We start from the raw sequence: 18,853 nt of genomic DNA, 5'->3' as shown, positions 1-18,853 counted from the left end.
GTCATACCAACTAAGAAAGTGTAGTAAGATGCTTCATCAAATATGCATGAATGACATTCCCGTGGCACATAAGGGAGCCTCTGGCCTCAAAAAATGTATAGTTCAAATGGGGAGACAAAAACAGGACCCCCAGAACAGTAAAGACAATACATATAAATAATTAAATTGACCATTACATGGGCAATTCATATTCAGATTAAAAGCAAATGAATGAGTGACAAAGTCTCTCAAGTTTCAAGAGAGACTGGCCCATGATGGCTATTCTAGATGTCATCCTCACCTCTCAAACTTGTTAGGAAAGAAGCCTGTTAAAACTAGCAGTGCAAGGCATTTAAATGTACAGAAAATACATCCTTAGACATTCCAGTGCCTGTTGTATTTTGGAAAGGATCTGATGGACCAAAGGAAATTGAAAAACCTTCAGCAGACCAAGAAGGCAAGTTTTATAATATATCTGCAAATTATCCCATAGGGCTTAAACTCTGTATTTCTTGACATTTCCGGAATTCTTTAGTCCAAGGTGCTAGGGCTTTCGCCCTAGCCAGCAGTTATGTATTTAGGAACTTGATACCAGATCTCAGTGATGAGGAGAGCCTAGAAGCCACCACCCGTTGGAAACACGCACAGTAATATTTACAAGTGTTTGATGAGCATACAACTTAGCACATAAGAAGCCTGAGATGTGCATGCAGTAGAAGGCAAAGCATACAGTAGGCATTTAATTTCTAATGTTGAATCATATTCTTAACTTTAACAAATTAACATAATTAACAAAAATAAATAATGTTTATTTTGTTTTGAAAAAGTAGTAGACGGAAGTGCTACTTACACCTTTAACTGTCAACTTTTATTTTTCCCTTGTCAAAATTTGCTTATGCACTAGGGAAGTCTATAATTTGATATCTCTGATTTTAGAGTTCCTTAAAAAATTCCAAAGGCACTCTCTTTCTGACAGTCTAAGACAAATAATTTTTTTTAAATATATAAATTCTCATTTATTTTAAGCACTAAATATTTCCATATCAAATAATGAATGCCACTAATTTACTTAGGAGCTTATCTACAACTGGATACTGCACTTGTTATTAATGCTCACATTTTTAAAAAATTATCTCTGTTATATTTTAAGAAGCTAATATATATGTATTGCTCACAATTAAGACAAATAATTCTTGTGAATTCTTCTAATCTAAACTTGGAATGTTTTCCACGGAAATAAATCAGAAAACATTTTACTCCAAATTAATGCATACTTCTGTATAGGCCTGATAGTTTCCAGATATGTTACATTTGGTCTAAATAAGAAAGACCTTATTCTTGAGATTTTGCAGACAGTTTCACCTCCACTTGCTATTGATGAAATAGCTTGCAGTGCTATAGACCAACCCATCAGAGACAAATAATGCGTGAAGAATCAGTCTTTCCCACGTAAATATCTAGAACCCTGAAGCGAAGAAGGAAATCAAATATTTTTCTGTGTCGTCATTTTTTTTCTAGTTATTTGTTTGAAATAGGCTAACTTGGATGTAAAGCAAAGGTGTCACTGACAAATTGTTGAGATCATGAGGTCAAGACTTTTCATATGATTTCTACAACAATATTTAGAAAGAACAGATTACTAACATATTGACTTCCATTTCATGGTGTCTAATTCTCCTGGGTAAGATTAAAACTCTGAATTGCCCCTTGGATCATAGAGATAGTTTCCACTTTTCCACGGGAATGTGACCTGAAACAACACAGTGTTTTGTTGTTGCTTGCTTACTCAGTTAACCAAACAAGAATCCTTTCCTGACATTCAAAAGGCTAACAGAAAGTGTGAGCAATTTTGGCTACATTAAGTCCATTAGGCGTGCTAAGATACTTGTCTTCAGACGCCAGTTACAGAAATGCTTTTTTAAGTTCACTCTTTAACTCCCAAAATCAGCTTTCAGAGTTAGCCAACTTCCTTCTACTTCTGCCAGTGCCAGATACCCCCCAACCATGTTAAGGTTCACATCTTCTTAGTTCCTATTTTGCACACTGCCAGTTCATACCGCCAGTGTAACACAGTTTAAGAAATAGAAGTTGAATAGATCAACGCGAAGGGGCAAAGGATTATTTGCAGGGGGCCTGAAGCTACAGAGGTTGATGGACAAAGATTCTTCCTAGCCACAAGAAGGAAAGAGCGATACCTGTAGGACTTTGAGAAACGCAATCTTGATTTGACTCGTGCTGAGGGTCCTGGCACTGTGGCTCCCCGAGGATCCCAGACAAATGCCATTTGTAAAGGAGATGCCACGACGGCTGGAAACAGCAGGAAGTTAGAGTGGGTGCAGGGCCCTGGGGCTGGAGGGCCCCACACGGAGCAGGAGGCACTTATGGCTGAGTGAGGGCATTTCCTCTGTGCAGTGCTCAGTGTGGCCGGGGAGGGGACAGGCTGGCTGAAGCAGGGCTGGAAGGATGGCCAGGACTTCCTGCTGCATGACACTTGCCCTTTACGACACAGCTTGCTTCACTCCGACCTTATCTCATTAATAACGTGAGAAACACTCCCTTGCAAATGTGTTTTTAAATAGAGCTCCAATTAAACGACACAGTCACATGCCACTCCTGAACAGCACAACATACACACACACATACATACACACACACGGTGAAAAGTATGATTGAATTGAGTGAAACTTCCCACCAAGTGTGAAGTTAAAAAAAAGTAAACAGAGGGTCTTTATTTTAGAAAAAGGAAATACATGCCCAAGTCTGGGAAATTCGACAAAGATTTCTAAATTTCACACAACTCAGCTGCCAAATATCATTTTCCTCATTTTAACTGCTCTTAGACACAAGGTTGAACATCATTATTAGCAGACCTTCCATAATGACTTAACGGTCTTGAAAGAGCAGCGCATTCCCTGCAAGTCAGTGTGAGAAGAAAACAGGCAGATCACTTTCAATGCTTTTGGCAGCTTCTCCCTCAAGGAGCTGCCGCGTCACCTTGGAGGGTGAGTTATAATGTGTGAGACTCTGACAGCACAGATCAATTTTCTTGCCCATTTTCTATTCCCTAGAAACATTTCTTAAGTCTCTGATAAGTCCCTTAAAACAACCTTCTTTCAAATCAAATAAATGATGAAAGCCAAACTGAGCCCTTCCCATTTTGGTGAGGCATATATTTCAAGATTGTACTCAAGGAGTCAAAGGACCCCAATGCCGTCATTGGTCCTCACCACCAAGTGCTATTTAATGTTAACAACGCAGCATAATTCCATCAGTCCCTGTCCAAACACTGCCCCGCTGGCGACCTCAACTGTAAACCAAGGCAGAACTCCACTTCTCCAGGATAAGATTAGAGAGGCTTGGAGTGCCCAACCGTGATTTAACCCCCTCTGAACTGGGCAAAACTGGCCAATAGTTGAACTTGGTGATGATCCGCACATCTGCCAAATTTTGAGGCCCCCTCTCGCCCATCAACCTCTTATATACCCAAGGGGTCCAAAGTATTCATGGAGTTTCCGTAAAAGCTCAAGTCAGTTAATAAGACACTTATTTTCACAACAGCATCCAGCACACCAGGGGTTCTCAAGAACACCACACGTTCTGTCTCAGCTTTGGGAGTGAGCAATAGAAAACACTTCTATGGTTTCACCTCTTCATTATCTAACAGATGGCCTAAAAGAGTGCATGAGTGATGATAGCTGGCTGAATGGCAGCGATCTCGGAGGAGCCACGAGTTCAAAAATAAACACATTCTCTCTGAACCAACTGGCAATATTTTAATGCTTCACAAACTCCACATTTTTGCTTCTGTGTCTGGAGCCTCATTTCACAAGAGCAAAATTGGTGGTCCCCCTCCTGGTGTTCTTTGAAAGGACTGAGAAGGTGCCCAGATCTACACCAGCCTGCACTTTCTGATGCGTGAAATTCCATGGTTAGCACTTCATTCCGTTATTCTAGTTAATTTCCATGTCAAGACAGCTCTTAGGCAATGTACACAGGCCTGGCAGAGTTGACACAGAGCTGAACAACTTGGTGTTTAGGAGAATGGCATCCTCTGAGACTGAAGCCAGACAGTGGAAAAGAACTGGGAGTCTGGGTGAAGAGAGGGGATGTCCCTGAAAGCTGGTGGGGGAGGGGGGAAGACTGGTGGGAAGGGAGAGAAGGGGTGGTCACAGAGTCAAGCAAGGGAGCAAGAGGGAAAGGACTGACAAAGATTTACTTCTTTCAGCTCCCGTGCAATACAGAGCTCTCATTTTGCCTGGTGGCATTTAAAATTTTGTAGGTCAAATAGCATCACCGGTTTTTAAAAATGAAAGCTGCAGTCCATATATACTACATTGGAAGCAGAAAAATATTGCTTGCTTTATAGTTATCCAGATTGCTCTTGTCACAGCAAGAGTGACTCTAGCTTCCTAGGAAGGCTAAAGCCAGCAACAGGCATTTAAAAAAATACATTGTTTTCCCCTGATGGGGGCACTGGAGATTGAACCCAGAACCTTGTACTTGCCAAGCATGTGCTCTACCACTGAACTACATAGCCCCTCATACCCTGAGCAACAGGCATTTTGACTAACACTTGTCATTGTCCATGCCAATTTACATTTTGAAAAGAATGTTGTTAATTGATACCTAACTGATAAAATACAAAGGCATAATAATAATACAGAATGAAGATATTACAGAACGTCTACATTTTTCTAAAAGAAATGTACATTGAAGGAGATGCAAAGTTGTGTTTTTCATTATTGCCAAAATATTCCTTCTACCTCCCACCATCAGTTCTTGAAAGCAGGCATCTAGAGCAGTTAAGCAAGATAAAAACAATGGAGCAACTGTGAAATTATGACTAGGAAAATGGCAACTTTGGTCCCTTTTCATAATGTGAAATTGGATACAGACACAAGAAGTATCTGCAAATGTTAATGTCCTTTTCTCCTTAAATAATTACTTATCACCTCCTTCCCATTTCTTTCATACAATTACACTGAATTCCCCCTCGGTTACCAGGTTTCAGCAAGTTCACAGAAATAAAACATTTCTGAGCTGAATAATGAGTGAAGTTAAGCCTTGATTTCAAGTATAAACATGAATATTATTTTGAGGGACTGGCTAGTACTTTAGACATGAGAATTTAGACAACTAGAAAAAAAATTTTAAAAATTAGATGTATACTAGGATGAACCTTCGCTGTCATTTATATTTATATTTCAAGTAGCTGTTTATAACTTTCACTTCACATTTACTAAAGGGTAGGGAAGGAATATTTTGGATATTTTAATTTCTGTCATATTATGAAGCATTTATTTTCCAGAAGAAGTTTTAGGAAAAGCATGATTGAATGGCACAGAGAGATGTTCCACCTCTGAGACAAACTCTTCTTCTACAAGTTGGAAACTAAGCTTAGATCCTGGGGCAAATCAGATTCAGAAATCTAAACTTTGCCTCCACCCAGTTCTTATTCACATAATTCCTAACCTCCCTAAAATTGCAAGAAAATGCCCACCTCCTGCCAATAACATAGATTTCATGTTCTGCAGAGCTCTAAATAAGGCGTCTTTGCATCTTGAACATTTCTGGGATTTGGGTTCCAAGATTCCAGATGTTAAAATGGCAAGCTTGGATTTTGGTGTCTGACACAGAGACTCAGAATTTCCTCAGAAATTGCTACTATGAAATAAATTTGAAAAGCCCCAATTTTAAAGGAGGAAAATTAAAAAATATATAAGTAGGGGAATTTAAACATAATCTACATAAGCATTTATTTATACATCAAGTCACTATTTGACAAGTGGAAGTGGAAAGTCTGAGCTAAACTGCAGAGAAACAGTTATATTAGAGGGGTTGCATGATGTTGAAATACATTGCCTCAGGAAACCAGAGCAGGCAGAGATATGGGTTCAGGATAATGCTGTATTTTGAAATAGTTGCTGGCTGCAGACTCAAAAGCAGCAGACGTTAAGGTGGAAGCAAACAACTTCATTTCATTTATCATTTCATGTTCGTGATTCGGCTACCTCTGGTAAGAGTTTCTTTATAACAATTCTATTTTCAGGGTGATCTGTTGCAAAAGAGTGAGCTGAAAGGAAATTCAACAACCAGACTAGTGCATTTCAAAAACTAGTATTCATTCAGTATATGTAATTGCAGTTTAAACAATTTTTATTATATTAACATAGTATCATAATCAGCTATCAATTATGACTCCAAATGGAAATGCTGCAAAATAATGCTCACATTTTCTCTGAATTGCCTTCAAATGGTCATTCTAAATCTTATACGTGTCTACTTCACTTAGAGGTCAATTATTCCATGTTCCACAGTCGAGGACAACTGCTTTCTATCAGCTGTAACCCAGCAGAGTACCAGAAGAAATTGATAGTATCCCACAGTCTTAAGAGCATTAAGAGCATCTGTGTTTTAAGCTGCTTCAAATGCATCTCTTATTCATGTATGTTCTAGGACACAAATAGAAATAAAATGTAATTCAAGAGCTAAAATTATTAAGACATAGAATAAAATAAATGACAAGAGGCATGCTTAAATACAAATAAAAGATAAATAAAACTAGATTGTGAATCAAAGTGCTTTGTTCTACACTTAAAGTTTCTATCTACACGTTTCAGAAATGTTTAGCAATTTGGAAAATAATTAGGTCAAGCCTCTTCTTTCCAATAAAGCACTGAGTTCTTTCTAAACACCTGGGCAAATGGAGGGTGAAGGAAAGAGATTAGAGGGGAAGAAATAAGAGAAAAGGGAAAGATATGTTACATTTCTTAAGTGTCTAGTAAGTGACAGACAAAGTCCTAGGAGACTTTTTAGAAGTAGTCAACAGGAAATATTTCTAGAGACAAATACTTTAAAAAATTGAAATTAATCTAGGCTAATCACTTGAAATAAACAGCTAAGCATGATGTTTTGAAATGTGTGTAAAAATCTTTTGGGGTCAATAAATGTTTGTCTAATGTTCTGTATATGAAGATTTTAAAAGTCAGAAAAAATTTCTTTTCATTATTGTACTCATGATTGCAGACTGAAAAAAATCCTCCTTAGCTATTGACTGATGAGTGTAAGGGTAGATACAGAATTTCATCTTGAAAGTCACTTCCTCCAGGAAGCTTTCCTGCTTTCCCAGACCAAGGGATGTCTCCACAGCACTTTGCACTTCCTGTTTGTCACTATCAGCACATTTGTAATTATCTTCTCAATGTCTAGCTTCCCTGATAGACCTAAACATCATGAGGACATAAATTGTGCCTGCTTTCCCACTAGACCCCCAGTACCTAGCAAATGGCTTGGAAAAATAAGTCATAATAATTTTGTTTAATGAATGAATAAACCAGTTATCTCAGGACCTCTTGAAAATAAGAGCATCACCTACATTATATTCTTTTATGTTCTGAAATAGGGGCACAATTTTTTTCCATGGGTAATTTAGGTGGGACTGCTGTATTCTCTTTTTTTAGATGACGCCTCTGACAAAGCCACAATTGTAGCAATTAATCAGTGAAATAAAATAAAATAAAATAACAAAACCAGAAAAACCACCGTTACTGTTATGACCAAATGAATTACAGGCCTGTCCTCAGGATTTTTTTTTTTTTAATGAAACACCATTGGGCAAATATTCAGGGCAGCCCTGGTAGGGGGAATGAGAGCCACAGTTAAGCTATGAATTTGCCATGTGACCTTGAGCACTGTTGCCCAACCTTGTTGAGTTCAGTACGTTGTCCAAATGAAAACCACTGCAAAGAGTTTTTGAGAAGAATGAATAGGGTAATTTATATAAAAGCATTTGGCAAATGCCATCCCAAATTTTAGACACTACTGCTAATGCTGGTAAGCTTTTTGGGGAACAAGGACAACTATTTTTTATACTGTTAGAAACATTTCCAGTTTTAAGAATTGTCCTCTAAAATGGGTTACTTTATGAGCAAGGTACATAGGCATATCATTTAACCAGTTTCAAAAAGGTACCAATCTTTAGTTTTGTTGGGTCTTTTTCTCCCCCCTCTGTTTGAAATCTTTTCATCCCAAGTGTGTAAGGATAGACTATCAAGCTGTTATGTTTGAAAGGTTAATCCTATAACAAAAGCTGAATGTTTTCTTTGCAGATTGAAAACCGTCTGTTGGTTCTGTTTACAAGAACTGAAAAAAATTAAGTGGCAAGGGATTCTACTAAACTTAGCTGATGGAATTTTTCTCCATTATTCCAAATCCTGTGCTTTGCCTAAATATAGGAACATTATCATTTATTTTTTTGAAAACTTATGGGATCCTGAAGACAGGTTGTTTAATTGGAAAAGCATCTGCAGCACTGATTCCAGCTTCTGCTGGGCTTCTTGTCACCCATGCACCAAATAAGGGCAGAAATGGCCTCTTCAGCTTCTTGGAACTATGTTAACAAGCAAGAAAAAGCAGTGATGGAATTACCAGGCTGAGATAAAACACTGCTCCCTCAGGAGAAAGAAAAAAGACCCCAAATACCACGAATTTCTAAGTAACAACAATCTCATGCCTTCAACTTTGGCACCATGAACTTTTTCCATGACATTGTTCAGTATCTCACTAAATCTGGATATCCATTTATTGAAGCCAACACCCATAAACGGTCCCATTCCTGGGCACTTATTGCTGACCTGTCACCCCCAGACCCCTTCCTCACCCTGATACTCCCTGTTTCTGTGAAGCAAACATCATCCTAAGGTCAGGGTAATTTCCTAATTCCTTATTTTACTATGATAGTATCAACCACTTATTTCATATTTATTGTATGATATGGGCTTAATATAAGTTACATTATCCTCACAATAATATACCTATGAGCTTGTCTTGTTTTTATTCTATTTTCCAGCTAAGGAAATAGAGGCTTAAAAAGTTAATTTGCCCCTATGATGACACATTCAATGAATAAGATGAGAACTCAGCTCTCTCTTAACTGTAAAACCTATGCTGAGAACCAGCACATGCCTAGAATGTAAGTGAGCTAAGGAATGAATGAGGGTGAGTCCCTTCTTTGGAGAGTTAAGCCATGAGAAAGTTTTGGATTATCACAGAAGGAACAGATAACAGATATAATAGTTACATAATCTTAGTTAGTCTTCACCACCTCACTGGTAGACATTACTGTGTACCATTTTACAGATGAGACATCTGAAGATCAAAGAGGTTAAGTAACTTGGCTGTCATCACAAAATTAATCTCTGACAGCGATGTGAGTCTGAGTCAGTTTTGACTATCTCAGATCTTGTCTTCACAGCAGGTGGTTTACCCAAGCTCTTTAGATTCCTAACTGTAGGCACAAGATTGATCTGTGGGCCTGGGCTGGGACTGAGGTTGCAGTTGGAGGCTGAGCGGACTCAGCTGTGATAAGGAGACAGAGAAGCGGAGAGAGGAGGCCTGGCAGGGTTTAGTAAGGCTTGAGGAAAAGCGATAATACAATGTCAGTGTTTGTAGCACTGTGTATCACTCTCCATTTTCCTCTGTAAATTTAATTTAATAATTTAATTTTTTATTGAAGTATAGTTGATTCACAATGTTGTGTTAATTTCTGGTGTACAACATAGTGATTCATGTATACATATATACATATTGCTTTTCATACTCTTTTTCATTATAAGCCTTTGCAAGGTATTGAATATAGTTCCCTGTGCTGTACAGTAGGACCTTGTTGTCTACTCTCTGTCAATTTTAAACAGAAGAGAAATATAAACACTTTTCAGTCCATTCAGCCAATGGTAGCATTTCTTTAGGAGCTAAAACAGAAATCTGGGTGCTTGAGTAGCAGTGAAAGAAAATAGAGTTTATTTTTGTTACTAGTTTTTGTGTTGTGACAGGATGCATACAATTTAAGGCACCATTTTCTAGCTATCCCTCCAAACTACCTAAGAACTTTATAATAGAGATTTACACAACCAGACTATTAATAAGGCAATCAGGCACCTTCTGACCCTTCCACTGCTTCACTAATTTTACTTCTATTGGTTCAGTGGAGTTAAGTGCCTTTTACAAGTTTGGTAAGTGGTAAATAATGTGGCCTTGAGTAAAACACTGGCTTACTTCTATGTTTTAGAGAATAAGCCATTTCTAAATTAGGGAGTTCTTCAAGTAAACTTATTACCTTGAAAATGTAGAAGTAAATTTGAGAAGTTACAGTTGTTCTTTTGTTGCTCAGGTGACATGACATACAATTATATATATATGTGTGTGCGTAAAAAAATTCTTTTCTGTAGTGCCGGTAACTATAATCAATATCTTAAAATAACCTTTAATGACAAAGAATATGAAAGCAAATATATGTATGTATATATATATATATATATATATGCATGACTGGGTCATTATCTTGTACATCAGAAATTGACACATTCTGACTATACTTCAATTAAAAAATCATTTATGTATAGCATAAATTGGACATTTTTTAGTTTGATATCCAAGTTATGGTGACTCAAGAGACTGGATTTACTTTGAAATGAAAATAAATTGCAGTCAAAGAAACAAAACCATAACTGGATTTGTAAGGTCTGTTGGGCACTATATAACAAAATGTTGGGAGCAAGAAGTATTTTTGTAGACATTCTAAGAGTGAACCTAACTAAATCACAAAACCCTCAAAGACATGGCCCAGAAAGCTAGTTTCCATACAACAATTTATTTAACAGCCGATCCATCCTTCCTTTCTTCCCTCCCTCCCTCCTTCTCCCCTGCTCATAAATATGTATTAAGCATCTACTATGTGTCAGGTGCTGTGTGGGATGCATCTGGTGACCAATGGCAAACACAATTATGTCTAAACGGAGCTTAGAGCTGAATAAACCAAAAACTGTTCCTCAAGGCTTATGAAAAATTGGACTGGGCTTACATTTTCAAAAAGTATCAGGGAAGTATGGTGAGAAGGGACGAAAAATATTTCTAGAAATGGACAATGATGTGAGCTTTTGTTTATGAAAAATGCATATAGTTAAGGAGAAGGCGATTTTCCAGATGACTAACATTAAAACCAAATCAAATAAGATGTTTTTGGTAAAACATCTTTCACAGCACCCAGCCCAGGGGAAACGCCTCTCCTCTGGCAGTTTAGTCTCAATGCTATGTTACACTGGGAGGGGTGCAGGAGAGAGACATTTATAAAGAAGTCCTTATTTCATGCTTAGTGCTGCATGTGGGTCTAAGTCAGTGCTAAGTGGCTAAGGATACAAAAGAAAAATGGTCTCTGTTTATAGAAGCTTGGGACTGGGAAAACATCTCACCTCATAAAAACATCTCTTAACCTATGACGGTCAGCATTTTCTCAATAAAATGTATCAATAGTGCGCATAACATTAAAAATGACTAACCGTCCCTCGGCATTTTTCTCTTACAAGTAAAGGAAAAAAAAAAGAATGCCATAAGTACTGCAATCAGCTCTGGAATTTTCCAGAATGAGCTGAATTACAGATGCCTGAAACACTAACTTGATGGGGCGTTTAAACTTGTTTCAGAAAATAATGTAGAATGTGGTTCTTGCCATACCAAAAAGAGATTTTTTTCCAAAATAGTATTTTGAAAATTTTCAAAAATTCAGAAAAGTCGAAAGAATTTTATAGTGAACACCACTAGATTCTGCCAGTAATATTTAAGAACTTCCTTTTGAACAGGTAATTATCACACTGGACTTAAACAATGAGAACTAGACTGTTATAATGAGATTCATCTGAATAACATGTATGCCTTAATACATTATGATGAACCTAAATTTAAGTCTCTATGCTTTCATATTGAGTCTATTTTAAAGGGTAAACTTTGGACAGGTAAACTCAACGTGTTTTTTCTATATAATGTAAATACCATAATAAATTTGAATTCCTAAATTTTATTAACAAAAGTACATTAGATTACAAAGTAAATGCTAAGATTTGCCAAAGATTATAAATTATCAAAATCAATACCCATGAAGTGATAAAAGTTGCCAATCATGAGGTCTTATTCCACTTTAGTCCTAGGTAATATGTTTTCTAAATTTTTCCATACTGTGTAATTCTTAGTAATTTATGAGTTAGCCAGGTAATTAGGAATGGGATGATTGGGAATTTTATACAGTTATTGATATTATACAAAATATCCTATAAAATCTATGAAATCAGGAGTTGTTTCAATAAATGGGAACTTTGGCTTTTCTCTGGGTTGTATTTTTTGTTTCCTTTTGTTATATTTTAAACGAATATTATATCAATGTTGAGCCTAGTTTGTCATGGACAGGAGAGACTTTATTTTGTAAAAAAAAAGCAAAAATAACCCCCAATATCAATGAATCTATTTTTCACCTACTATTTCTGATGTGCCTATTGGAAAAAGCTTGTGAATTTCTCAGCAATTTGAGATGCAGGACAAGGTCAAATGACATCACAAGAGTGACAGAGGAAACCTAATTTTAGTCTCCATGAAACTGAAGAACTCATACAGATAATTACTAAACAGTCTCAGCTCATGTTTGGAGTTGGATGCTTGAAAAGAATCCAACCAGGAAGGAATAAGTCCTGCAGAGTCATTTCAGGAGCCTTGGCTCTCCAGTGCTCCAAGGACTGTTAATTATCTCGGGTTCAGAGGAATGACTCTGCAGGTACATTTAAAAATGTATATTTGCAACTCTAGTACTAACTTATCACAGCAGTTCAGAGAAAATAGCAAAAATAGCAAAAAATCATAGACTAGCATTTTCAAGAAGACACTAGTGTTAATACTTTGTTAAAAATGCATTATAAAGTTGTGTGTGTGTGTATGTGTGTGTGTGTGTGTGTATGATATCCATACACACACAATGGAGTATTATTCAGCCATGAGAAAGAAGGAAATCCTGCCATTTGCAACAACATGGATGGGCCTTCAGCACATTATGCTTAGTGAAATATGTCAGACAGAGAAAGGCAAATACTGAATGATATCACTTACACGTGGAATCCAAAAAAGTTGAGCTCATGAAAACAGAGTAAAATGGAGGTGGCCAGGGACTGGGGGGTTCTGGAATGGGAGAGATGTTATTTAAGAGTACAAATTTCCAACTAGTAGGTAAATAAATCCTGGAGATCTGATACAGAGTACAGTGCCTACAGACAACAATGTTGCATTGTAAACATGAAACTTGCTAAGAGACTGGATCTTAACTATTCCCATCACAAAAAGGAAATAATAATTATGTGACATGATAGAGGTGCATTATAAATGCTGATACTAAATAGAATCTAGTTATTCCTGAAAAGCATTTATCAATTACTTCCAATTAATAAAAATATACACCAAAATGTTGACAGTGTTAACTCTGGCTGGTAGGGGTCATAGGTCTTTTTAAACATTCTTTCCTGTAATGTTCAAATTTTCTACCACACATTGAAAAATTACACTTTTATAAATTAAATAAAACTAAACATGTGTTACTGAAAAAACTTGAATAGTCAAATTTCTTTTTTCCCATTAGGAGTTTTAGGTTTTGAGTTTGATTAAATTTCAATTGAAGGTCAAGAATACAAACTTTTGAATCCATGTTAAATTAAATATGTCTCATAGTTTTCATGTTGCTGAGACATTAAAGGGTCAGAGAGGCGCAGGGAAGCCAGAAAGCATACACATCATTTAACACCTAGGATGACAGGATTTAAAGTCAAATTGGAAGCAGCATGATGTGGTCTGCAGACATTTAACTAGAGAAGACAGAGCAGTCTGCCTCCTAGAGGTAGAACATCTGTGGCCAGAAAAAAAAAAAAAAAAAAGCAAAAAGAGAAAGAGATCAAGCTCTTTGGAAATTTAGAGACCCCCTTCATGCCAGTCTGCAAGGAAATTCTATGAAAAAGCTAGATGTATGCACAGCTCCCTCTTGTGAAGAAAGCTTTTCAGGACTGCAGCTTCACGCAAAGAAAGAGCCAAGAGCTTCAACTAGCTCTACCAAGGCACTTGTTTAGCCTTCATCATCTGGGGACTGACTCCTAAAGCTTCTGGAGGATGCATGTGCGGGTAGGGCAGTTCTCAGAGCTGGTATCCTACCTCTCTATTTTTAAACGTGTACATAAATATTCCACGCAGTTGTGTTTCTTAGTGGGAATGTTTTTAAAAGAACTTCCTCAATGTAGGAGGATATTAGCAACCATGTTTGCCCCCATTACTTCAGAAACTTGCTCTGATAAATACTGTTTTTCCATTTGACAAAAGAAAATTAAATATTCAAAACTGGAGGGTGAGGGAGGGTATAGCTCAGTGGTAGAGAGCATGCCTAGCATGAACAAGGTCCTGGGTTCAATCCCTCGTACCTCCATTAACAAAATAAATGAATAAAAGCTAATTACCCCTCCCCCCCCAAAATTTATAAAATGAATAAAAATAAGTTAAAAATTGGAGAATATATTAGAAATCAAATATTGTCCATTCAGCTTAACGATATAGAACCATTTCATTAAAAAATGTTAGTATGGCTGTGAGGGCCATTTGGAAATGTATTAGTCACCTGAAACTTCACAGGGTAGTAACTAATAAAAATATTACCATTTTAATTATGTCAGAGTTAGGGATATTTTTATGTGCTTGAATTAACTCTTCAGTTAGAATAAAAATCTTATTTATGTGAGTGACTCTACTGATTTACAATGATTTGGATAACTGCTCAGCAGGAAACATTAAATTCTGCGTGCTTGCTGGAAATAAGAAATTGAAATGACTCTGGAATGTGATATAGGGTATGCAAAAAGAGTTGTGTTTTATCTGATATTCTGAGTCAGAATGAGAGAAAATGATCTGTTTTCACATTCAGTTGAACAACAGATTGGAAATAAGTATGGTGTTTACCTTGCCTGCTGCTGGCTGTCCTACCTAGTTAATGAGGATCTCATTCACCTCTACTTGTTTTCCTGCTCAAATTATCATACAAAACATGCTTCTGAGCCAGGCAAGCAAAAAAGCATGGCTGAGCATAAACTGTCATTAAAAAGTAATACCATTATGATTCAACAGTCCTACTCCTGGGCATATATCTGGAGGAAACTCTAATTTGAAATGATACATGCACCCCAATGTTCATAGAAGCACTATTTACAATAGCCAAGACATGGAAACAACCTAAATGTTCATAAACAGATGATTGAATAAACAGTTGTGATATATTTACACAATGGAATACTACTCAGCCATTAAAAACAATAAAATAATGTCATTTGCAGCAACATGGATGAATCTGGAGATTGTTATCCTAAGTGAAGTAAGCCAGAAAAAGAAAGAAAAATACCATATGATATCACTCATATATGGAATCTAAAAAAAAAAAAGACACAAATGAACTTATTTACTAAACAGAAAGACTCACAGGCATAGAAAACAAAGTTACAGTTACTGTGGGGGGAAGAGGGAAGGGAGCTTGAGATTTGCAGATATTACTATATATAAAATAGATAAAAAACAAGTTTCTACTGTATAGCACAGGGCACAATATTCAATATCTTGTAATCTATAATGAAAAAGAAAATGAAAGGGAATATATGTATATATATGAGTGAAACATTATGCTGTATACCAGAAATTGACACAACATTGTAAACTGACTATATTTCAATTTAAAAAAATGGAAAAAAACAGTAATGCCAACACCAAAGGATGACATGTGTTGCCTTCCATAATCTCCACCAGTTTTTCCAAAACCACTCCAAATTAACATAGGAGGAAAGTAAAAACAATGTGCTTTCTATGAAAATGCAGATTTAAGAGAAGTTCTCAAGAAACTCTTTTTTCCAATCAAACTGTCATCACTACTCAGGTTACTATTCTCTAGAAACCCACTGTGACCTCTGCCAAAAGCTCAGACTGTTCATTGATGAGCATCATCTGGTTCACATGGAAAAAAGAACATGAGGCAGAGAAGGAAGAAATAAATACACATGTGAACCAACTCATATTTAGACCTTGTGTTTTCATGCAGGTTTGTGAAAGACTAATCCCTCCCAGCTATACCTCCATCCCTGACATTTTTCGTAATTTCAAAATAGCAAATCTACCTCCTCCTTGGACATTGACATTTGGATATAGACTAGTCTCAAGTTGAACTCCTCCAAGGCAGACCCTGCAAGGTCTTGGTGTGGGTTTTTTCTTTGGAGAAGAGGCAGGGAGGTAATTGTAGGAAGTTAGGGGTTGGGAAGTGGGACAAGAAGGGACAAAAGTCAGTGTAATGTACATTAATGAGCAAGTGACCACTGTGAGCACATGGAACTCAACCTTCTCGGGGACCCTTTGAGTGAATACTGAAGCATGTGAAACGTGGGGTGTGTAAGTATATCCTGGTCCTTCAATGTCTGAGGGTTGCCCCTGGGAGTGTTTAGTCACAAGCCCTCTGGGCAGCCTGCACACAGCCTAGCAAGCCGTTTTGAATGGAGAAAGTCCCCGGCTGCCCAGATGAGCAGCTGACTGAACATGCGGGATCTGCCCACCACAGGCGCAGGTGGACTCTGGGGTGGGTCCCGGGGAAGTGGGGCGGGGCTTGAAGACTTTCCCACAAAGAGGCCTCTCAGATTTAAGATGCCCAGACTGAATTTTAGATTTAGGTCTCCATCACCCCACCACTAAATCTACTCTTCCCTCGTCTTTCCCCAACTCGGCAAATGAAAACACAAGTTTTCAATTTTTTCAGGCCAAAGCCCTTGAATCATCTTTGACTCATCTCTTTTACTTTTACCCCATGTGAAAATCCATCATCCAATACTGTCAGCTCTGTTTTCAAACTGTAGCCAGAATTGGGTCACTACTCGCCACTTCCAATGCCACCATCTTGGTCACCATCTCTCTTCCCCAGACTACAAACGTGAATTCTTAACCATTTTCTCCTGCTTCCACCCTCCCTCCAAGTCTATTCGGCTCAGAATACTCAGAGTGATCCTTCCCTTGAAAATAGATGCCATTTCTTTGTTCAAAACCCTCTCCTAGTTTCCCACTCTACTGAGGATAAAATCCAGACTCCTTACCATGGGTGACAAAAGCCCTTTCCTGTCTTCCTGACTTTGTTCCCTTCTCCCCTTCCCCTTGCTTACTCGGTTCCACTCATACTTGTCTTCTTCCGTTCTTTGAACACAGTGCACCTGCTCCTACCTCAGGACCTTTGCACTTCACTCTTTCCTCTTCCGGAAATGCTCTTGCTTCAGGTATCTGCATAGTCCTTTCATTTTAAGATCAAAATGTCAGTTTAAAAGAGAGGGCTACCTATTTTGACTATTCAATCTAAAATAGAACCACCATCACCCTGCATTATTTTTCCTCATAAAACTGATCATCACGACATACTCTATCTTTTGCACGTTTGTGTATTTTACATGTTTGTGTATTGTCTGTCTCCACCCACCCCCCACACACACAAATGAAGTTTCTTTAGAAAACAGACTCTGCTTTGTTCATTGCTGTTTACCAGCAACTAAAGTAGGGTCTGTTAGTGATAGAGGCTCAACACACATTTGCTAGTGGATGAATTCACTCGTCTGATAGCCATATGAGATTAATACTGGTAGTTATTAGTCAAAGATTTCCTAAACACTGAGACTGGCATTGCCCTGTGACAAGCAGAAGCAGTCGCTGCCCTTCAGAAGCATGATCTATCTAAGGCTCTAGGAGACAAGCTGCATGCATGCATAGGGAGGCCACTGGAGTTCAGAGGGGAGAACACCATGAACAGTGGTAGTCAGTTCAAGGTACAAAGGACAGGTTTAGACTGGACTGTGCAAAACTTGGAATGTTCTGTTAGAAGTGGTACCTTTGTTCCATTTAGAAGTGAAAAATCATCAAAAGTTTCCAAACAAGGGACCAAAATAATGAAAGTAGAATTTTAGAACAATTGATGTTTGGTTCTATTCCACGAGGATTGGAGCAGTGATGACTGGAGCCAGGGAGATAATGTCATGAATTTTTTCCCCTCACATTTTCAATATCCAAGACACCGGCATATATAATCAATATAGGTTTTTTTTAAACCCAGCTTTATTCAAGTATAATTAATATGCAAAAACCTGTACATATTTAATGTACATAATTTACATCCATGAAACCATCACTACAGTCAAGGTAATAAATATATCCATCACCTCCAAAAGTTTTCTTGAGTCTCTGGTTTTTGGATTTGTGCATGTGTGAGTGTGTGAATAATACTTAACATGACATCTACCCCTTTAAGAAAGTTTTAAGAGCACGATACAGTATTTGTTAACTATAGGAACCATATTATACAGTAGATCTCTAGGACTTATTCATCTATTCAACATAGTTTTTCAACAACTGTATTATTTCATATTTCTTATGTTCAGGAAGCTGTGTGTCCTTACTGTGAATATTAACTAACACACTTTAGCTGAAAAAAGGTCTGTCTATGGTTTCTCTGGAATGGAAAGTGAACCTACTACAGGTGCGAAAAGCTCAGATTCATCCTCCTTTAGTTTATCTGAGAACTAATAAACAAGGTAGTGAAAAAAAGGCAAGGGTAGACTGTGCTGTGGGTTAGCTGGGGAGATACAGGTGTGAGTACATGGGAATAAACATGTCAAAGGCATCTGTAGTGACTGGAAGCATTCTTCACTTTAATTCGTTTCTTTTTTGGGACCTAATGCATATTGCAGTCTTCCTTTTTCTGAGAATGTGCTGTCAAGAAGAGTGCTGTGTGTTCAACGTTCTACTTGGCTGTGAACCTCCTGGGGCCACATATCCCTGGGACTGCCCGGCACAGTAGGAGCTAAATAAATATGTGTTAAACGGATCCCTCAAACCTCTTAGAAGTCAGACTCCAAGGAAATTTCATTATTTTGCTCTAAATTCTGCTATTCCTTCTTGTGATGAATATTTAATTCTGCTTTGTTCAAAAAAGGATTAAAGGCTTCTGTATTTCCTTTGGTAA

General features: G+C 37.5%; 1 protein-coding gene across 8 annotated transcripts in view; it reads right to left on the bottom strand.

Moving 5' to 3' along the window:
• The window catches only part of PDE4D (phosphodiesterase 4D), a 679,763-nt gene that overhangs the window by 318,273 nt on the left and 342,637 nt on the right, over positions 1 to 18,853 (bottom strand). Inside the window, exon 1 of one of the 8 annotated variants that reach the window (XM_072958634.1) lies at positions 2,175 to 2,281. The exons of the other annotated variants lie outside the window; for them this stretch is intronic. Within the exon in view, the coding sequence (XP_072814735.1) occupies positions 2,175 to 2,263 (89 nt within the window). The 5' untranslated portion in view covers positions 2,264 to 2,281. Of the gene's footprint in view, positions 1 to 2,174; positions 2,282 to 18,853 lie in introns of those variants that run through there. 8 annotated transcript variants of the gene reach the window in all.

The sequence above is a fragment of the Vicugna pacos genome, chromosome 3, assembly GCF_048564905.1.
Source record: "Vicugna pacos chromosome 3, VicPac4, whole genome shotgun sequence".
Taxonomy (NCBI): Eukaryota; Metazoa; Chordata; class Mammalia; order Artiodactyla; family Camelidae; genus Vicugna; species Vicugna pacos.
This window is presented reverse-complemented; position numbering and strand designations above follow the sequence as displayed.